Source organism: Mustelus asterias, unplaced genomic scaffold, assembly GCF_964213995.1.
Source record: "Mustelus asterias unplaced genomic scaffold, sMusAst1.hap1.1 HAP1_SCAFFOLD_107, whole genome shotgun sequence".
Taxonomy (NCBI): Eukaryota; Metazoa; Chordata; class Chondrichthyes; order Carcharhiniformes; family Triakidae; genus Mustelus; species Mustelus asterias.
Window position 1 is genome coordinate 888,723 of NW_027590151.1, and position 23,455 is coordinate 912,177.

At 45.0% G+C, this 23,455-nt stretch overlaps 1 protein-coding gene across 1 annotated transcript in view; it reads right to left on the reverse strand.

Annotated features, from left to right (window-relative positions):
* Positions 1 to 23,455, reverse strand: part of LOC144484446 (uncharacterized) — a 48,103-nt gene that overhangs the window by 14,446 nt on the left and 10,202 nt on the right. Inside the window, exons 4-7 of the mRNA XM_078202974.1 lie at positions 21,311 to 21,475; positions 20,792 to 21,175; positions 11,382 to 12,224; positions 2,725 to 3,323 (exon numbers count right to left, since the gene is read on the reverse strand). Of these exons, the coding sequence (XP_078059100.1) occupies positions 2,725 to 3,323; positions 11,382 to 12,224; positions 20,792 to 21,175; positions 21,311 to 21,475 (1,991 nt within the window). The remainder of the gene's footprint in view (positions 1 to 2,724; positions 3,324 to 11,381; positions 12,225 to 20,791; positions 21,176 to 21,310; positions 21,476 to 23,455) is intronic.

Here is a 23,455-nt window from a genome sequence, read left to right on the forward strand (position 1 = left end):
AGGAGAATGAGTAGACGGAGGGGCAATGGGTCTGACTGGATTGCTCTACAGAGAGTTGACATGGACTCCTTCTCTATTGGAATAACGATGCCTGGAAATATATTAACATAGTTACAATATTCTATTACAAGACTAGAATCATAGAATCCCTACAGTGCAGAAGGAGGCCATTCAGCCCATCCAGTCTGCACCGACCACAATCCCACCCAGGCCCTATTCCCGTAACCCCATTTAATGACCCTGCTATTACCACTGACACTAAGGTCAATTTTACCACGGCCAATCATTGGACAAACCTGTGTTACAGATATTAAAAAGGCCGTGTGTTTAAAACAAAGTCAATTTATTTGACTATTATCCACAATATTAACATCTATAAATGGACTGTTGTTTATTAACAGCAATGGAAACAGACTCATTCGAACTTAATAATTAGGAACAGAAAGAGGCCACTCGGCCCCTCGAGCCTGTTCCACCATTCAATAAGATCGTGGCTGATCTGATTGTAACCTCAACCCCACATTCCTGCCCACTACCCTCACCAATAATCTTCCATCTCCTTGTTAATCAGGAGACCATCTTGCTCTTCTTCAAAATATTCCAAGATTCTGCTTCCTCTGCCTTTTGAGGAAGAGAGTTCCAAAGATCCATGATCCTCTGAGAGACAACACTTCTCCCCACCTCTGTCTGAAACACATTTTTAAACAGTGTCTCCTTGTTCAAAATTCTCCTGCAAGAAAAAAAAAACATCCTTTCCACATCAACCCAGTCAATAGCCCTCAGAAACTTAAAAGGTTTCAATCAAGGCCCCTCTTACTCTTCTAAACTCCAGTGGATACAAGCCCAGATTCTCAATCTTTCCTCATAAGACAACCTGCCAATTTCTGGTATTAGTCTGGTAGACATTCTCTGAACTGCTGCCAATACATTTACATCTTTCCTTAAATAAGGAGTTCAATACTTTAACAACACTCCAGATGTGGTCTCACCAGTGTCCTGTCTGACTGAACCATAAACTCACTCCTTTTGTAACCAATTTCCTCACAATAAACAATGACATTCTATTAACTTTCCTCATTACTTGCTGTACCTGCATTCCAGCCTTTTGTGATTCATGCACCCAGATCCCTCCGAATCTCAGAGCTCTGCAACCTCTCACGATTTAATGTGTTTTCTAAATTTGGCAGGAATTCCTGCCAAAATTGATAATTCCACATTTGCCCATGTTATACTCCATTTGCCAAATCTTTGCCCACTAGCTGAACTTATCTACATCCCTTTGTAGCCTCCTTACATCCTCTTCACAACTTACTTTTCTACCTTTGTGTCCTCAGCAAATTTAGCAACCATGCTTGCATCCAAGTCATTTATATAAATTGTTAAAAGTAGAGGTCCCAGTTCTGATCGCTTTGGCACATCACTCGTCACATCCTGTCAACCAGATAAAGATCCATGTGTGCCAACTCTGTTTCCCGTTAGCTCGCCAATCTTCTTTCCATGCCATATTACCCCCACACAGAGATTCTATTTTCCACATTAAGCTTTGATGTGGCAGATTATGAAATGCATTTTGGAAATCTAAGTACAGTACATTCACCTTTGCTGCCCCATTATCCAATATATAAAGTCACCATCTCCCAGATGTCCCCTTGAGAGGGAGAGCTGACTGGTGGTCACTTAACCTGAGGATCATAAATTAATAAGATATAGGAGCAGAATTAGACCATTCGGCCAATCGAGTCTGTTCCACCATTCGATCATGGCTGATAACCTCCTCATCCCCATTTTCCTGCCTTCTCCCCATAACCCTTCAACCCATTACCAATTAAAAATCTGTCTAACTCCTCAAATTTAGTCACTGTCCCAGCATCCACCACCCTTTGGGACAGCGAATTCCACAGATTCACAGCCCTTTGGGAGAAGCAGTTTCTCCTCAACTCTGTTTTAACTTTGCTGCCCCTTATCCTAAGGCTATGACCTCTCATCCTAGAATGCCCCAGAAGAGGAAGCATCCGTTCCACGTCTGCTTTATCCATACCTTTCATCATCTTGGATCACCACACCTCAGGTGAGGGGCAAGATTGAGGAGACGGCACCTTCATGAATAACCTTGGTTGGCACGAGAATTGAACCTGTGCTGTTGGTGTCGCTGTGCATCACAAACCAGCCACCCGGCCAACTGAGCGAACCGACCCCCTTTATCCAAAGTATATGTGACTCCTTCAAAGAACTCCAATAAATAGGTTGAATATGATTTCCCTTTCTCAAACCGTGCTGACTCTCTCTGGTTGTCTGAATTTTTCTCATGCTCATGATATCTTTAATAAAGCTTTAATATTTTCCCTACATCAGGTTTTATATTAAGTGGTCTTTAGTTTCCTTTTTGCCTCCCTCCTTTTTTTGAATAAAGGAGTTACATTTGCTACTTTGCAATCTACTGGAATCTTCCTCAAATCTCGCGACTGTTCGATAATTAAAACGGTGCTATTTCCTTCCATGTTCAAAATTCTCTGCTGTTCAGGTTACAATACATTGTGCAATTCCATCCAATCCTGATCTGATGTTTTGTGCAAGTTTCCTGACCCCAAATCCTCCCCTTCTAAGACCAATTATATCAACACCTATAACAGAGCTGGAGTCACTTTTCAATTCAGCAGAAACAGACCCAAAGGTACATGATTCAGTCTGAACACGAAAACAGCAAAATCCAATCACAATAGTTACTTGTGAACTCGCTGGTGTCTCAGCAGATTGGATGACTGACTGAATCCCTTTCCACACTTGGAACAAGTGAACGGCTTCTCCCCGGTGTGAATTCGCTGGTGTGTCAGCAAAGTGGATGAGTGAGCAAATCCATTCCCACGCTGGGAGCAGGTGAAGGGTCTCTCCCCAGTGTGAGTGCGCTGGTGTACAGTGAGTTGAGATGATTGCTTGAACCCAGTCCCACAGTGAGAGCACCTGAATGGTTTCTCATCAGTGTGAACACGTTGATGGTAATGCAGATTTACAGAATTTTTAAAGCATTTCCCACAGTCTGGACATTTAAAAGGTCTCTCATCAGTGTGAATCCGCTGGTGTGTGAAGGGGGTGGCTGACTGAGCAAATCTCTTCCCACACTGGGAGCAAGTGAATGGCCTCTCCCCAGTGTGAATTCTCTGGTGTAATGCGAGGTTGGAAGACTGAGTGAATCCCTTCCCACACACAGAACAGGTGAACGGCCTTTCCCCAGTGTGGATTCGCTGATGTTTCAGCAGATGGGATGAGGCAGTGAATCCTTTCCCACACTGGGAGCAGTTGAATGGTCTCTCTTCAGTGTGAGTTCTCTGGTGTATATGTAAGCTGTTTGACTGAGTGAATCCCCTCCCACACTGGGAGCAGGTGAATGGTCTCTCCCCACTGTGACTGCGCCAATGAATCTCCAGCTGGGAAGGGTAATCGAATCCCTTCCCACAGTCCCCACATTTCCACAGCTTCTCCCCGTTGCGACTGCAATTATGTTCCGAAAGGCTGGATGATTGGTTGAAGTCTTGTCCACACACAGAACACGTGTACAGTTTCTCTTCACTGTGAACGGTGCTATTTCCTTCCATGTTCAAAACACAATGATATTCAGGTTACAACAAATTGGCTAACTCCATCAGGTTTTGATATAATATTTGGTTTCAGTTTCCCAACTGCAAATCCTCCTCTTCTAAACCCTGTGAAATTGATTTAAAACAGAAAAAAGGAAGTGAGAGAGAACCCACAAAAACACAAAGGCAGTTTGTGAAATTGAGCTGAATGAATCTGGTCATTTGTGGGGCTGGCACTCGGAAAAAGTGATCATGAAAATTGCTGGATTGTCATAAAAACCCAGCGGGTTCACTGATATCCTTCAGGGCAGGAAATCTGCCACCCGGTCTGGACACAAGACTCTGGACACTGAGAGAAGACAGAGAGAAGTCGGAGAGGTCAGGGTGAAGGAGAGGGATTTTGTACATTGACAACTCAATTAGAACTTTGACAGAAAGTTTCCCAAAACCTCAACCTCCACCCACCTAGAAGGACCAGGGTAGCAACTAGATGGGAACACCATCACCTTCAAGTTCCCCTCCAACTCACACACCACCCTGACTTGTCTGACATCCAGTACTAAAAGAACAGAAATTTCTTTTATATAAACACTGGGAAGACTGTACCCATTGTCTTCAGTCCCCACTGCAAACTCCACTCCCTCGCCAGCAACTCTCTCCTTCTTCCTGGCAACTGTCTGAGGCTGAACCAAACTGTTCACAACCATGGTAAAATATTTCACCCCAAGTTGAGCTTCCAGCCACATCAAGACCGCCTATTTCCACCTCAGTGCCATTGCCCAACTCTACTCCAGTCTCAGCTCCTTTGGAACTCTCATCCATTTCATTGTGACGTGAAACACAGGGGAATGGGGATATAGAGAGGGAATGGGGCTGACTGAATTGCTGCACAGAGAGTTGGCATGGATCTGAGTTGCCAAATGGATTCCTTCTGTGTTGTAATGTTTCCATCACTGAAAATAGATAATGTTGATATACTGCTATATATTTTAAGACAAGAAATAGGGAATCGTAAATAACATAGTATATACCATGTAACTACATTAAACATATCTCTCTCCCATACAAATTTACTGTTCATTAAAATGTTAGCCCTCTCCTGAGAAAACTCCCCCTTGAATTATGAACATTGGGTAAGAGGCCATCCTATTAGCCAGATATATAAACATGTCAAAGTGAGGGAGCTAAAGGATGTCAATGTCTTTGAGAGAGAAAGAAAAAGATACCTGGGCCTAGTCTTGCTCCTAATTCCGATGTTCGTCTATAATCTTTCCAGAGTCTGCAGCTCCCTGGATTCACTTCCTCTCCTTTCAGTTGCTGCAAGTCCCCAGTTTCCCCCAGAATGAGAAAAGAAATGGAAAGGGGGAAACATTGATTTCCTCCCAGATGTTGCCCTTTTTTAAGGTCAAACCAAATAAACAAACTCAGATTAAGTCAGGCCAAAGTAAAGGGGGCAGCTCCCCAAAAGGAGGGGGAACAGTAAGTTTCACTCTGAACCTCATTGGCCAACTTCCGCATTGTGACGTCACAATGGAACCTCGCGTGAATTAGCCAATAAGAATAAGTCTGCTCCGCGGTGACGTCCTGTGGTTTCAGTGCGCAGGCCCGGGCGCGCGGACATGGGAGCCCCGCCCCCACCCATTCCCCTCCTCCTGCACCTCCTCCAGCCAAGGTTTCCAGGCAACCGGATGGCGGCTCCGGCCAGAGCGAGAAGCCGCTCGGTGATCTCCCCCTCCCCCCTCTCTCTCTCCGGCGGCTGCTGCTCCAAAAAGAGATCGAGAGCGACCACTGCGCCTGCTCCGGACAGCTCGGCTCAGCAGCGCTCTCTGCGCCTGCTCCGGCCAGCTCGGCTCAGCAGCGCTCTCTGCGCCTGCTCCGGACAGCTCGGCTCAGCAGCGCTCTCTGCGCCTGCTCCGGACAGCTCGGCTCAGCAGCGCTCTCTGCGCCTGCTCCGGACAGCTCAACTCAGCAGCGCTCTCTGCGCCTGCGCGCTGGTCTGCCAGCTGAGGGAGTGGGGGAGGGGACTTTGCAAAATCTCTTCCCATCATTTTCTTCCAAGTCCCGCAGTTTGATTTGAAACAGAACAGCTTCTGTTTGTAGCTTCACCACAGACTCAAACTTCACACACAGACTCAAACTTCACACACAGACTCAAACTTCATACACAGACTCAAACTTCACCACAGACTCAAACTTCACCACAGACTCAAACTTCACACACAGACTCAAACTTCACCACAGACTCAAACTTCACACACAGACTCCAACTTCACACACAGACTCAAACTTCACCACAGACTCAAACTTCACACACAGACTCAAACTTCACACACAGGCTCCAACTTCACACACAGACTCAAACTTCACCACAGACTCAAACTTCACCACAGACTCAAACTTCACACACAGACTCAAACTTCACACACAGACTCAAACTTCACACACAGACTCAAACTGCATCCTCTGGACAACATCTGTGAGGAAAACACTTTCTTTCCCCCCTGGGAAATACAGAGACAGAGAAATTCTCTGGAACTGGAATTAGAGACAAAAATGCTGAGGGGGAAATGTTTGTGATTTTGTGGAACCTGTTTTTATTGTCTGAGCTTTTTAAAGTTTAATTTATCCTGTCTATTCAAATACTGTTTCTTAATGCATGATTCAGTGATGTTAATTTTAGATTAATTTTTAAAGTAAAAATTTTTTAAAATGAAACATTGTCTTTGTTTATTCTATTGGGATTTGTGGGAATTTGTTTATTATAAGGTGACCATGAGGATCGTAACAACATTGATATGTCTGGTGTTGGTGCATATGATGTGGAGATGCCGGTGTTGGACTGGGGTGGGCCCAGTAAGAAGTCTCACAACACCTGGTTAAAGTCCAACAGGTTTATTTGGAATCACGAGCTTTCAGAGCGCTGCTCCTTCTCACCTGATGACCAAACAACCTACTGGAACATTAGGGAATTCACACTGGGGAAGAGACCCTGATAATTCCCACTCACTTTCAGCGATTTCTCATAAAACCTACCAGATTGGAAGCTTCTGCCTGAAATGTTATTTTCCCTTCGTTTCCAAACTGAGACCATTCACCTGCTCAGTGTGTGGGAAAGGATTCACTTGTTCACCCAAGCTGCTGACACACCATGGCAGTCACACCCATTAGTGATCTTTTGGATGCTCTGACTGTGGCTGTTAATTATATCAATAGAGGTTAAGTTTATTCAGATGGAGGGCACTGATGAGATAGTTATAATGAGCAGGTAAAAAGTGGGACTCACTAATATAGCTTGGAGTCAGAGTTGAACCTGTAATGTTTGATTCTGTGAACAAATCTATACCAAATAAAGATTGACTCCACCCCAAGGCTGTCAGGATTATAACATGGTAACAGAAAATGCTTGTCTCATGGTGAAGGTTGGAAACTAAAAGAAAGTATATTTCAGACGGAAGCTTCCAATCCCAGCAGCTTTTGTGAGAAATGACTGAAAGGCAGTGGGAATTGTCAGGGTCTGATTACCTGCTGATGCTCTCGGAGTCTGAACCAGACAACCAGTGGAAGAATGAAGTGGCGATGTGGACACGGGTTACATCCCGATCAAGGAGGAAACAAGATCTGGCCTTGGCATTGTCACTTCCTAACACAAGGAAAATCAGCAACAAAGCATTTTCTGATCAGCCAAACTGCAAGTTGATAACTGCACTGGCACGGATGATTCATGTAAAGAATTCAATTAAGGTGGTTGGAGGGTAGAATCCCTGTCAATTGGTCTATGGGAGAAATCCCTAATTACCCTCTGTGCCGGGCGATCGCCCTCCTGCTTTAAAGGGATACAATTAGTTCCATTTTCAGTCATCAATTATCTGATTGTTCCATGAAAAGAATTGCTTGAAGCAACAAATTATCGGAGATACCAGAAGAGGGTTTCTTCATGTGTAATGTTTGTACTGAAGGAGAATAAACATCTTTTTCTTCGATTTGTTTTGAAACACTGTTTGTGTGAATTTTTGCGATCCCGGTCAGGACTGTTAACGTTTGCAGAGAAATTCGAACACCCGGTGATTAACTGAAAGAATTACATCACAAGATTCCACATTGTTAAACAAAAACAAACTTTACTGTATGTTTAAATAAAAGTTAAAAAGACAACACTACAAATTGAATACTACACTCAATAAAGATTTATGATATAAACCTAGTTCTATTTTTTTACCTCACCCCAAGAGTTTCTTTATACTTAACAATATCTTGAAGGTTCATTCACTTCTGTTCCTAGGACCATCCCAAAGGTATGTCAAAGCTCTCCACAATTCACTTTAATTCTCCCCAGTACTCCAGATATTCTCCAAGCTCCAAGAGTTTATGGGAGTCCATCCATTATCTTTTCACTAAACAAGCCTCCAATTTTCCTTTAAGCTCTCAAACTGTGGACTCCTCAGTCCAAACATGGGCTTCACTGCATTCTTGCTGAGGGATTTAAATGTTGGAAACACCCCTGGTTTCTAATGGTCCTCTAGGCTTCTAGTCCCACAGCTGGTTCACAGCTCCTGGTCCCACAACTGGTGGCTTCCAAGCTAACTGCAGACTGTCCGCTGGAACCAGGTCATTGATTGGAAAGGACTCAAAAGGTTCCGGGGAAAAGGCAGGAGAATGGGATTGAGATTTATCAGCCATGATCGAATGGCACAGCAGATTCGATGGGCCGAATAGCCTAATTCTGCTCCTATATCTTATGGTCTAATTCTAACCAAGGATCCACCCTGAATCACATATCCCCATGGTAACAGAGACGATTGAATATCTAACAGATATTCAGCTTCAAAATTGGACCTTTTTTCCTGAGGTCTGCATGAAGAATTCACCGAACAAAAACAGTACAATAATTGTCAGTCCCAATGTCTCCAGCTAAAAGATCCAGCTGACCTTTTACAGTTCTTACCTCTCGAGTTTTGACTTCTTAAACCAACATGGGCCATGCTTTGTGACTGCGAATTCCCTGAGGGTGTTTTCATCAGATTCTCCATCCAGGTTTTCCATTTTTTAAAAGCAATTCTTGCAACTAATGCTTATTTCTAAAACAGGAATTATAAAATTAGATTTTTGTAACAAAAACAGGAAGAAATGAAAACGTATCACCTTCATAATATCCCATTTAGAATATTACAATATACAACATGCTGTATATCTTAACAACAGCCATGATCTTATTGAATGGTGGAGCAGGCTCGAAGGGCCACATGGCCAACTCCTGTTCCTAAATCCACTGTTTTCCTATGTTGATCTATCTTATAACCTGCAACAGACATAATAATCCCTCCATTGTCCACTTCACATTCACAAGTCCAGCTTGGTAACAGCACACTGCTGGGTTCCATGTCCAGGAATTCAGTCCACTGAAGATGGAAATTACTGCTTGCAGTCTTTTCTGAAAGTTTTCTTTTTACAATAATTATAATCCAAAGTTCCTCCTGCAAAAGGAGAGTCTTCATTGCTGTTCATTTGTGAATTTTCAAGTTCTATTTTGAAAACAGTCTGTACAGAGTTCACATTTTGAAATTTATTTTCTTCCATGTTTGTAGTTTCTCCATTGTTTAAATCCAGAGAGAATATTCCAGTCAATTCCACCTTGAAACCGACTTCTTCTTGCTCAGTTATAGCTGATTCCTTTATTGTCCAGGACAATATATTCACAATATCTTTAAAACAGAAATTAAACATTCCCATTTGATTTCAGCTATTAACATATTCTGTTAGTTTGTTCTTTATTGTCAATGTCAGGCTCGGGTTGTTCTCCTTGGAGCAAAGGAGGTTGAGGGGAGATTTGATACAGGTGGACAAGATTCTGACAGGTTTAGATAAGGTGGACAAAGAAAAGCTGTTCCCATTCGCTGAAGGGACAAGGATGAGGGGGGACACAGATTTCTTGTTTTGGGTCAGAGATGCAAGGGAGGGAGGGGGGTGGGGGGGGATGTGAGGAAGAATATTCTGATGCAGCGAATGGTAATGACCTGGAACTCGCTGCCTAGGAGGGTGGAGGAAGTGGAGACAATAAACAATTACAAAGAAAATTGGATGGGCATTTGGGATGTTCCAAACAGAACGAAGAACAAAGAAAATTTTGTTTTCTTGAAACAAAAACAAACAAAAAAAGAACAAAGAAAATCCATCAAGACATCATTTGACTGAGTGTGGCAGAAAGGGACCTACACAGGGTTGGATTCGGGGGGGAACTCTCCACCGGTTGGGGATATACCAGGTACAGACGAGGATGGCTGTGGTTGTTGGAGGTCAGTCATCACTGCAAGGGTCACTGCAGGGTTCATCTAAAACTCTGCTGGCCAGGTTTAAACTCACATTAAGTGTTATTCCACTATCACCCTCGTGTACGATGATCCACCCAGTAAGGCAACAACTTAATATTAAAATTCTCATCCTTGGTTTCAAATCACTCCATGACCTTGCCTGTCCCAATATCTATAATCTCCTATCAGCCCCACAACCCTCAATATATTACACTGCTCTAATTCTGGTCTTTAGTTTGTCCCTGCCCTTGCTTCACCATTGCAAGCTCTCGCTTCAGTTGCTGAGGCTCCAACCTCTGGAATACCATCCCGACACATCTCCAACTCTCCACCTCGCTTTACTCCTTTAACACACCCCTTAAAATCTACCACTTTGACCAAACGTTTGGTCATCTAACCTAATATCTTCTTTGTGGCTCAATATCATACTTTATTTTACAATGCTCCTTGGATGTTTTATTACTTTCAGGCGCTATATAAATATATTTTGTTGTTCCTCATGTCTCCTGGGCCTAATCATTTTCAGCTGCTTCATTAATTACTGTCTCCCCACCGTAGGGTCAGAAACGGGGATGTTCACTGATGATTGCAGTGTATATGACCATTCACAACTCTGAATACTGAAGCTGCCCGCATGCAGCGCAGGACCAGGACCAGGACAACATTGTCAATTCATACTGATACCACATAATATACCACAGTAGTGTGGCGACCAGAATTGAACACTAGATTCCAAGTGCGGTCTAACAAAGGTTCAATAAAGCTGCAACATGACTTGCCAATTTTTAAACTCAATGTCCCGGCCGATGAAGTAAGCATGCCGTATGCCTTATTGATTATCTTCTCCATCTCATTGCCACTTTCAGTGACCTGTGTACCTGTACACCCAGATCCCTCTGCCTATCAATACTCTTAAGGGTTCTGCAATTTACTGTATATTTCCCATCTGTATTAGACCTTCCAAAATGCATTACCTCACATTTGTCCGGATTAAACTTCATCTGCCATCTCTCCGCCCAAGTCTCCAACTGATCTATATCCTGCTGCATCCTCTGCCGGTCCCCATCGCTATCCGCAATTCCACCAACCTTTGTGTCGTCCACAAACTTACCAATCAAACCAGTTACATTTTCCTCCAAATCATTTATATATATTACAAACAGCAAAAGTCCCAGCACTGATCCCTGAGGAATGTCACTTGTCACAACCCTCCATTCAGAAATGTACCTTTGCACTGCCAACCTCTGTTTTCTTCTGACTAAATATCTCTAAACTTCCTAACACCCTGTCACTCTGTGATCCTTGTGACATTTGAAACCAGGTATTCACAAAAAGACTCAAAGAGCATCAGCCCACTGGAGGCTGAGACCAGCCAGTCCAGCACAAAGAAACCCTCTGACCCTCCCCATTGACCAACTGTGAGAATGAACAAAATGCAGTCCTGGATGTAATTGAGAGCAGAAACAGTTACAGCAGAATCCAACCCCTGGAATCACTCGTGAACTTGCTGGTGTCTCAGCAGGTGGGATGAAAATCTGAAACTCTTCCCACACTGAGAGCAGGTGAATGGCCTCTCCCCTGTGTGAACTCGCTGGTGTGCCCGCAGGTTGGATAACCGAGTGAATCCCTTCCCACACTGAGAGCAGGTGAATGGCCTCTCCCCAGTGTGAGCTCGCTGGTGTGTCCGCAGGGTGGATAACTGAGTGAATCCCTTCCCACACTGAGAGCAGGTGAACGGCCTCTCCCGAGTGTGAACTTGCTGGTGTGTCAGCAGGCTGGATGACCGCGTGAATCCCTCCCCACACTGAGAGCAGATGAATGGCCTCTCCCCAGTGTGAACTCGCTGGTGAGCCCGCAGCTCGGATGACCGAGTGAATCCCTTCCCACACTGAGAGCAGGTGAACGGTCTCTCCCCAGTGTGAACTCGCTGGTGTATCCGCAGATCAGATGACCGAGTGAATCTCTTCCCACACTGAGAGCAGGTGAATGGTTTCTCCCCGGTGTGAACTCGCTGGTGTTTCTGCAGGCTGGATAACTGAGTGAATCCCTCCCCACACTGTGAGCAGGTGAACGGCCTCTCCCCAGTGTGAACTCGCTCGTGTGTCAGTAGATTGGATGACCGAGTGAATCCCTTCCCACACTGAGGGCAGGTGAATGGCCTCTCCCCAGTGTGAACTCGCTGGTGTCTCTGCAGGTTGGATAACTGAGTGAATCCCTTCCCACACTGAGAGCAGGTGAACGGCCTCTCTCCAGTGTGAATTCGCTGGTGTCTCTGCAGGTGGGATGACTGAGTGAATCCCTTCCCACACTGAGAGCAGGTGAATGGCCTCTCCCCAGTGTGAACTTGCTGGTGTATCCGTAAGCTGGATAACTGATTAAATCCCTTCTCACACTGAGAGCAGATGAACAGCCTCTCCCCAGTGTGGCTGCGCCGATGAGCTTCCAACAGGGATAGGTATCTGTATCTCTTCCCACAGTCCACACATTTCCATGGTTTCTCCATGGTGCAGGTGTCCTTACCTCTCTCTTGGGTGGACAATTAGTTGAAACTTTGTCCACACACAGAACAAGATTACAGTCTCTACCCGCTGTGAATGTTGCGATACTTATTCAGACTGTGTAACTGGTTAAAGCTCTTTAGTCAGTGCATTGGAACACTCTCACTCAAGGGCTCTATTGTGACGTCACAATGCGGAAGTTGTGCAATGAGCTTCAGAGTGAAACTTTGCTCTCCGATCACATTCCATTGTGACGTCACACCCTCACCCATTCCATTGTGACGTCACACCCTCACCCATTCCATTGTGACGTCACACCCTCACCCATTCCATTGTGACGTCACACCCTCACCCATTCCATTGTGATGTCACACTCTCACCCATTCCATTGTGACGTCAGGGCTTCCCTCTCCGATCACAATCCCTGCCGGCCTCCCACATGCAGCCTCAATGGCGGCACTCAGCCCGGGTCTAACACTACAAGCTGCCGCTCCATTTGGTACAAAGGGGGGGACCGGGAAGTTCATTTCCGGGGTTTGGGTTTGAACAACATGTTTACAAAGCCTCTCCACCCGCTGGATTCATCGCTCCCCGCGCACCGCCCTCTACCTCGTATTGATCTCGCTTCCGAGTTAAAACCGTCTGTCCGTCGCCATTACCCGCACTGCGCATGCTTCAGGTCCCGCCCCTCATTCACTCCGATTGGTTGGAGGACCAGCCGCTCCAGCTCGGTCCTCCAGCACCGCCCCCTCTTCCTATTGGTCCGGAGCTGCCGTCAATCAGTCCCCGGGCATTGTGATGCGGAGCATGCGCAGTGTCATTGCTGTCCTTGGCGCTTGTTTGTCCCGGAGAAGCGGAGTCAGCGTTAGGCGGTGGCTGGGAGGATTTGGAAACACTTTGTGGATCCGCAAACCCTTCAGAATCATTGTCAGCTCCCTGGTTTGCAGCTGCGGGGCTTCTCCCTCCCTCCCTCCCGGGAACAGGCCCAGGTTAACGGCCCCATCCTGGCTCAGCCACTGGAGGATGGTTCACATCAGAGGATGGGGGAGGGGGACAATAAATAAGAGGTTACACTTTGGCCTCAAATCAATGAGGACTCTGATCTCTGGGAAGGAAGGAAACCCTGGGAGGTGGGCGGGGAGGATTCACAAACACCCGCTGGAGGCCCCAACACCCCCAATAAGACCCATTGGTTTTATTGTCAGTCTGCAGACAGGAGCTGGAGAACTGAACCCAGTAAGAAGACTCACAACACCAGGTTAAAGTCCAACAGGTTTATTTGGTCGCAAAAGCCACTCGCTTTCGGAGCGCTGCTCCTTCGTCAGGTGAGTAGGACTTGTGTTCATAAACGGGGCATATATATTGACACAAACTCAATTTACAAGATAATGGTTGGAATGCGAGTCTTTACAGGCAATCAAGTCTTAAAGGTACAGACAATGTGAGTGGAGAGAGGGTTAAGCACAGGTTAAAGAGATGTGTATTGTCTCCGGCCAGGACAGTTAGTGAGATTTCCACATCAAGAACTGAACCCAGACAGGAGAGGGAGGAAGAAAACTGGGAGTGGCGGGAAGAAATGGTGGAGATGTTGAGATGGGTTTGGATTTCAGCCCAGGGAGGAGGGAGAGTGTGTGGGACGGGGAATTATAGATTTGGGGAACAAGAGAGGAAAATATGTTCCAGAGAAACTCTGAATTGTCTGTTCAGAATTTCTATCCTGCACTGACAGTGATGGTATTTGTAAACTGTTTTTGCAGGGTATTATGAAGCAGGATTTACAGATGTGAAACTCGAACCAAACTTCACATCAAGATCTGTTTCAGTGATTTGATTCATCAGAAACTGAATATCGTCAGCCTTTGTCTCCAGAAGGAGAAATGTTCATTCTGTCTGCGGGCAAAGATTTCAAACATCAGTGTGACTGAAAAAGCACCTACACACACACACCTGAGAGTTTCCAATGTGCTGAATGTGGAAAGTGGTTTAACAAGTCTGAAAAATAATCACATCATTCTCAGTGAGTAGTGACCCGACACATATTCTGTGTAAACGAGGCTTCAACTCATCATCCAACCTGGAGTCACACGAGGACACCCACACCACAGAGAAACCATTGAAATGTGGGGACTGTGGGAGGAGATTCAATTACCCGTCCGAATTGGATATTCATCGTCGCATTCACACTGGAGAGAGGCCGTTCACCTGCTCTGAGTGTGGGAAAGGATTTGCTTACTCATCCAGCCTCTATACACACCGGCGTGTTCACACTGGAGAGAGGCCATTCGCCTGCCTCGAATGTGGGAGGGGATGTCATGCTTTATCAAGCCTCCTGATTCACCGGCAGGTTCACTCTGATCAGAGACTGTTTCAGTGTTCTGATTGTGAGAAAAGCTTTAAAAGCACAAAGGACCTCCTGAGACACCAGCGCACTCACATGGCGGTGAGGCCATTCACCTGCTCAGTGTGTGGGAAGGGATTCACTCAGTCATCCCACCTTCTGACACACCAACTTGTTCACACTGATCAGAGACCATTTCAATGTTCTGACTGTGAGAAGAGATTTAAAAGTAAAAATGATTTACAAGTCCATCAGCGCACTCACACTGGGGAGAAGCCATTCACCTGCTCCGTGTGTGAGAGGAGATTCGGACGTTTATCCCAGCTGCAAACACACCAGCGAGTTCACTCTGATAAGAGACCATTTCAGTGTTCTGACTGTGAGAAGAGCTTTAAAAGTAAACAATCCCACCCAGGCCCTATCCCACATGGGCGGCACGGTAGCACAGTGGTTAGCACTGCTGCTTCACAGCTCCAGGGTCCTGGGTTCGATTCCCAGCTCGGGTCACTGTCTGTGGGGAGTTTGCACATTCTCCTCGTGTCTGCGTGGGTTTTCTCCAGGTGCTCCAGTTTCCTCCCACAGTCCAAAGATGTGCGGGTTAGGTTGATTGGCCAGGTTAAAAATTGCCCCTTTGAGTCCTGAGATGTGTAGGTTAGAGGGATTAGTGGGTAAATATGTGGGGGTAGGGCCTGGGTGGGATTGTGGTTGGTGCAGACTCGATGGGCCGAATGGCCTCCTTCTGCACTGTAGGGATTCTATGAAACAGAGAGGAGGGAGAAACAAGTCATTTTTGGGATGGCAAAGTGTAGCCTGTGGAGTGCCACAGGGACCAGTGCTGGGCCCTCAACTATTGACAAACTATTTTCATGACATGGATGACAGGATCAAAATTTGTTGATAACACAAAGGGTAGGTAGGAAAGTGAGTTGTGAATGACCATAACAAGCCTGCAAAGCGACATAGATAGGGTCAGTGAGTGGGTAAAAAGTTGGCAGCTGGAACAAGATTTTTGGATAATGTGAACTTGTCCACTTTGGCAGGAAGGATGGAAAAGCAGCTGATTATTTAAAGAGAGCGAGAGATTGCAGAACTTTGAGGTACAGAGGGATCTGGGTGTCCTGGTACTGTAATCAGGAAAAGTTAGTGTGTGGACACAGCAAATGATTAGAAAGGTAAATGAATTGTTGTTTATTGCGGGGATGTTTTGCTGCATTTGTTCAGGGTATTGGTGAGACCACATCTCGAGGTGTACAGTTTTGGTCTTCTTACTTAAGAGAGGACTTGTGTGAGAAGTAGTTCAGAGAAGGTTTACTTGACTGATTCGTTGGATGAGGGGGTTATCATACGAGGAAATGTTGGACATGTTCGGCCTGTATCTATTGGGGTTTAGAAGAATGAGAGAGGATCTGATTGAAACATATAAAATTGAGAGGGGACTTGACAGAGTGGATGTTGATTGTAGAGAGAGGAGAACAAGAGGCAGTTTAAAAATAAGGGTTCTCCCATTTAAGATTGGGATGAGGAGAAACCTTTTCTCTCAGAGGGTTGTTACAGTGTGGAATTCTCTTCCACAGAGAGTGGTGGAGGCTGGCTCACTGAATATTCTGAAGTCTGAATTTAATAGATTCTTGATTGACGAGAGAGTCAAAGGGTATGAGGGGTAAGAAGGAAAGTGGAGTTGAAGCTTCAATCAGATCAGCCAGGATCCTATTGAATAGTGGAGCAGGCTCGAGGGGCCGAGTGGCCTTCTCCTGCTCCTAATTCACATGTTCCCATTGTGAGAGTTGGAGTTTGTTTCTGCTGATGTTAATTTCCCATAAAACTGAGCTGCAGCTTAATCTACAGAATAGAATCAAATAAATCTTGATAAACTAATTGATCAGCCAGAGTCTAACTGAATGACAGAGCAGACTCGAAGGGCTGAACAACCTCCTCCAGTTCCTGTGTAGTTTCTCCCCGGGCTTCTCCCACTCTCTAACTCTGCTCCAGTGCTGGTTTCTGTTAAAGTCTCTTTCCAGGTCTCCCATCACTTTCCATTCATCAGCTGGTGTCTGAGTCCAAGTTTACCAGGAACAGGAGGAGGCCATTTATCCCCTCAAGCCTGTTCTCTCATTCACTGAGGTCATGGCTGATCTGTGACCTAACTCCATTTACCCAGATATTGTTTTAATCCTGACTTCCTCAGTCTGTTACAATGAGATTTTAAAAATAACTTTTGTTTACATCAGACCTTCAATGTAGGAGAGTGTCCCAAGGTGAATCTCAGAAACATCAATTGATAAATCAGACAACTGGCACTGAGGGGATGTTAGGAGGCTGACTGAAGACTTGGTGCAGTGTAAAGGGTTAAGGTTAAATTTGTAAATATTCTACCCAGTGATGTAAGATCAGATGATAAGAGTTTGCTGAGAGATGGTTCTATGCTGAGCCTTGTGCTGTACATATTTAGAAGAAGGTGCAATAAAAAGTTATATTAACGAATAGCCTTGCCTCCAGCAGTCTCTGTCAATCCTGGCCAATTTCTGTATCCACTTGATCTAAACCTGTCATAATAGTGTTCACCTCTATCAGATCTTCCCTTAGCCTCCTTCATTCCAGGGAGAACAACTCCAACTTCTCGAACCTGACCTTGGAGTTAAAATCCTTCATTGCTGGAACCATTCTGGTGAACCTCCGCACCTTCTCAAGGACCATCCCATCCTTCCTAAAGCGTGCTGTCTGGATATGAACACAATATTCCCATTGTGGTTTAAACAGTGCTTCATAAAGCTTCAGCATAACTTCATTGGCTTTTATTACAATGGCTCTGTTGGAAACCAATGTATTATGGACCTTTTTAATGTGCAGTCAGTTTGTAACTTTATTTATTTTATATTAATCAGTGTAGACGGGTTGTGGTGTAACGCTGTGTGTGGAGTCTCTCATGGTGGTAACATGGAATATCGAGGGTGATAGAAGAACCCAGACTGAGCATATCTGAAGAACTGCACTGAACTGCATTGTGGGTTCAATGTGCAAAGCATGCTGGTCAATGTAGTCAAGTCGCAGCCTTGCTGGAATTAGCAATGTCTGCAAAATGAATTAAATTGTGCAGGAAACTGGCCTCACACTGTGAGAAAGATGTGTTTGTTTGAGCTAATGAACTTGTCTGTAGCAGCTTGGGGATTGATAACGGTGTCAGAGGTAACACAGTGGAGTCAGGCTGGCTCTATTCCTTCAAGTATAACCGTGTAATAGGCCCAGGACATAAGAACAAGGGAGAAGACAATGCTGTCATTGAAAACCAATTCAATCGGCTAAAAACAGGTATTACCTTATTTTTTATTCGTTTACAGAGGTCAAAGCCCACAGTCTGCCCTGAATAATAAAAGGTGGGCCTCACTGGCTAGGTCAGCATTTATTGCCCATTTCTAAATGGCCTTGAGAAGGTGGTGTTGAGCTGCCTTCTAGAACCACAGCATTCCCAGTGGTGTAGGTACACCCACACTTGTTTGGGAGGAAGCTCCAGGATTTTGACCCAGTGACAGCGAAGGAACAGCGATATATTTTGAAGTCAAGATGGTGAGTGTTACGATCCCAGTTGATGTTATAATTGGACAGGATGATTCCCGGATGGAACACTGGCTCAAAAGACCGCAACTTTTACTTTTTTAAGAAAACATAAAGGAACAGAATCACAGGACTGCCAATTAGCTTTTAATAATAAATATTTATTAAACACGAAGAGTTTGACAATAACAAAATACTCCTTGACTCTCACTTTCCTTCACAAATGTATACAGATTTCAAGGATAACACAGATTTAAAATTCCTTATGCTATAATGTTCTCAGTAAACACATGGTTCCTTTAAACCCACAGGTTCACTGTGATCAGACAACCCCCACTCTGAAACCAAGTGGCAGATGCAACTCAATCGATCCTCTATGGATTTCTCCTCAAATTTCCCCCCAGATGATTGTCACGAGTGTTTCCAAACTCCGCTCTCAAAAAGACACGTGTTAATATCTCCTTCCAAACTAATTTTCTCACTTCCAGGTCTTCCAATTATCCTTTCAAACAAAGCTTTCTCTCCACTCTTTTAGCAAGAAGCTGCCTCCAGGTTTTCAACTCTCAGAATTTCTTTGCCTTGAATTGCAACATGCTTCCAAAATTCTACATAAACTCAGATCACCAGTCCCTAACAGAATACAATTGCTTCAAAAACTGGATTTAAGGACATCAAACCTTCCCACTATTTCAGATATGTGGCTTCTCTGTCACCAACGTCATCAGTTCTTTTCTTCCCAGGTCTGAGTTTAACTTCCATGAATAGTATCCTGTTCCAAAGACTTTTTTACTTAAATATTCCTGACACTTCCCTTCCATTCCCGGGTTTCTCAAACGAACTGTCCTTTAGTTCCTCTGGAGCTTGCTTTTGGACACATTACTCCATTGTATGGCTTTCCTGCCTCTAGTAGAGCTGAGAGCTGCTCACCCTCTCGTTTCCTTACCCCAACTGCTATAAATTCAACTAAAACTACACTCAAAAAACCTTCTCACCCTAAAGGTGCTGCTGGTTGCTATACAACAATGCATTATTTCTCCAACTTCATGTTTATTTTTCACGCCATAAACTCTCTCAGCACAACAGGAATACAATTTGAATTGAAACCTATCCCCCACGCATGCAAATACCTTTGTTCATCATGAATCCAACCAAAGTTCTACTCTTCCTACACAGAAACACTAAATCAAACTTACTTAAATCTATACTTTATTTCTAATATTTAACAATAGAAACATCACTTAAAACTATCTCTGTTTTCCTGACATGAGTGACTTAGAGAGGAACTTCCAGGTGGTGACACTCTCATGGATCTGCTGCTCTTGTCCTTCTAGATGGTAATGTTCCTGGGTCTGTAAGATGCTGCCTAAGGAGTCTTGGTGAGTTCCTGCAGTGCATTTTGTAGATGGTACACACTGTTGCTATTGTCCGTCAGTGGTAGAGGGAGTGAATGTTTGTGGTTAGTGTGTTGATCAAGTGGGGCTGCTTTGTCCTGGATGGTTTTGAGCTTCTTGAGTGTTGTTGGGAGCTGCACTCATTCAGGCAAGTGGAGAGTATTGCATCACATTCCTGACTTGTGTCATGTAGATGGTGGATGGGCTTTGGGTGGGGGAGTCAGAAGGTGAGTTACTCTCCTCAGGGCTGCCAGTCTGTGACCTGTTCTGGTAGCCACAGTGTCTATGAGTTTCTGGTCAATGTAACCCCGCAGGATGTTGATAATGGAAGGGGGATTCAGTGATGGTAATGCCCTTGAATGTCAAGGGGTGATGGTTAGATCTTCTCCTGTTGGAGATGGTCATTGCCTCGGACTTATGTGGCATGAATGTTACTTGCCACTTGTCAGCCCAAGCCTGGATATTGTTGTATTTGGACATGGACTGCTTCAGTATCTGAGGAGTCACAAATGGTGCTGAACATTGTGTATTCATTGGCGGACATCCCCACTTCTGACCTTATGATGGAGGGAAGGTCAGTGATGAAGCAGCTGAAGATGGTTGGGCCTCGGACACGACCCTGAGAGATCCCTGCATTGATGTCCTGGAGCTGAGATGACTGACCCTCCACAACCACAACCATCTTCCTAATTGCCAGTATAAGTCCAACCAGCAGAGAGTTTGCCCCTTGATATCCATTGATTCCAGTTTTGCCAGGGGTCCATGATATGGGTGGCACAGTGGTTAGACCAGTTGGCTCACAGCCCCAGGGACCGGGTTCGATTCCGGCCTTGGGTGGCTGTGTCGAGTTGGCACATTCATCAGCTTTTTTTTGTGGATCATTTCAGTGGAAATGTGCTCTCCCAAACTCAAAGAGCATCAGTCCACTGAAAACAAAGTTGTGAGACCGGCCAGTCCAGCAGAAAGAAACCCTCCAACCCTCCCACTTCACCAACTGTCAGAATGAACATAGTTCAGTCCTGGATGTGATTAACAGCAGCAATACCAGCAGAATCCAACCCCTGTCATCACTTGTGAACTTACTGGTGTCTCAGCAGGTGGGATGACTGAGTGAATCCCTTTGTGAATCCTTGTGAACTCGTTGGTGTGTCTGCAGGTGAGATGACTGAATGAATCCCTTTCCACACTCAGAGCAGATAAACGGCCTCTCTCCAGTGTGAACTTGCTGGTGACTCTGCAGATAAGACGAAAGAGCGAATCCTTTCCCACACTCAGAGCAGGTGAATGGTCTCTCCCTGGTGTGAACACGTCGGTGTGCCTGCAGGTTAGCTGAACGAGTAAATCCCTTCCCACACTCAGAGCAGGTGAACGGCCTCTCCCCGGTGTGAACTTGCTGGTGATTCTGCAGGTCAGATAACTGAATGAATCCCCTGCCACACTCAGAGCAGGTGAATGGCCTCTCCCTGGTGTGAACCTCCTGGTGTGACAGAAGGTGGGATGATTGAATAAAACGCCTCCCACACTCGGAGCAGACGAATGGCCTCTCCCTGCTGTGAACTCCCTGGTGTGACATTAGGTGTGACGATTGGATAAAACGTTTCCCACATTCGGGGCAGCTGAATGGCCTCTCCCTTGTGTGGGTTCCTTTGTGTGTCACTAGATGTGATAACTGAATAAAACGCTTCCCACACTCGGAGCAGGGGAACGGCCTCTCCCTCCTGTGGACTCCCTGGTGAGTCACTAGGTGTGATAATTGAATAAAACACTTCCCGCACTCAGAGCAGTTGAAAGGCCTCTCCTTAGTGTGGGCTCGCTGGTGTATCTGCAGGTGAGATGACTGAGTGAAACCCTTTCCACAGTCGGAGCAGGTGAATGGTCGCTCTCCGGTGTGGATTTGTTGGTGATTCAAAAGTTCAGATGAATGATTGAATTGCTTCCCACACTCAGAGCAGTTGAACGGTTTTTCCCCAGTGTGAACTTGCTGGTGTGTCAGCAGGTGGGATAACTGAGTGAATCCCTTCCCACACTCAGAGCAGGTGTACAGCCTCTCCCTACTGTGAACTGCTTGGTGATTCCACAGGTCGGCTGCCTGGAGAAAACCCTTCCCACACTCAGAGCAGATGAAGGGCCTCTCCCCAGTGTGGCTGCATTGATGAATCTTCAGGGCAGATGGGGAGCAGTCTCCTTCCCCACACTTGATGCAGGGGAACAGTCTCTCCCCAGTGTGAATATGTTGATGAGTTTGCAGTACAGACGGGATACGGAATTCCTTACCACAATCCTCATCTTTCCCCGATTTCTCCATGGTGTGGATGTCCTTGTGTCTTTCCAGGTTTAACAATCAGTTAAATCCTCATCCACACAGAGAGCATGTGCACTGTCTGTCCCCGCTGTAAATGATGTGATATTTTTGCAGTCTGTGTAACTGGTCTTTTGACAGTCAGTGTACTGGACACTCTCACTCAGCTCTGTGTTCCTTGGTGCCTTTCCAGTCACACTGATGTGACAGAAAAAACAGATAAATATTTCTTCTTCTAGATTCAAGGTCTGATGATATTCAGGTTCTGATCATTTGAGTGACTCTATTAAGCCTTAACATGTTTTGAGATTGCTGGCAGCAAATCTTCCCCTTATAACTTCCTGTAAAATGAGTTTACAAAAGTCATCACTGTCAGTATCAAACAGAAATTCAGAATAGACAATTCTAGTTTCTGTGGAACATTTTTTCCTTTCTCATTCCTCTGAATCTGTACATCTCCATCCCACACCCTATCCCTGTCTCCTCACTCTGCTGTATGTATAATACACCCTTCCAATTCTCCTGAAGGTGTTGATTCATGCTGATCAACAAATCCATGCTCACTGCTTCTTCTCCAGCACTGAGATATCTTCATGCAGGCTGCTAGTCTAAATACCTAAATATACTTAGCGAAGTAAAATGTATGTAACATAGGGGACCAGTTTAATAATTAGAAGTACAGCAAGGCTATGAGATAGAACATTATTTCGACAGTGAACGTTCTTGAATATCAATTGTTTGGCTATGAGGGTGGTGCATTTTGATACATTCAATATTTCAAAATGAAATTAGATGGCAGTCAAAATAGACTGGCAGGGGAACAGGGATACAGACGGGATGAGGAGCATATCAGCCATGATTGAATGGCGGAGTGGACTCAATGGGCCAAATAGCCTAATTATGCTCCTCTATCTTACGAACTTAAGGGGGAATGGGACTGACTGGATTGCTCGACAGAGAGTTAGCATGGACTTGAGTTGCTGAATGGACTCCTTGTGTGATACGATAACCCGATTACTGAAAATAAACTACTTAGTTACAGTATTAACAAAACTAAAAATAATAAAAAATGAACTTTATTACTGGACCATGCATAATATATCTAATTTGTACCATATTACAAGACTGCACACATCTCTGTCCTATATTAATTTACTGCCCTTTAAATTTCAGCTATTTCCTCGGGAAATCATCCCTTTAAATTGTGAACATTAGGAAAGAGACCATCCTCTTAACCAGACAAATAAATGTGACAAGTTGAGGAAGCAAAGGATGGCAATGTCTTTAAGAGGGAGAGAGATACCTGGGCCAACCTTTCCAGAGTCTGCAGCTCCCTGAATTCACTTCCTTTCCCTTCAGTTGCTGCAAGTCCCCAATTTAACCCCAGAATGAGAAGAAAAAGGAGAGAAGAAAACAAAGTGTTTTACTGACAGATGTTGACGACAGGAGGAGGTTTCAGTCTGTCTGAAATCCAATCTGCATTGTCACAAAGCCCGCACTCTG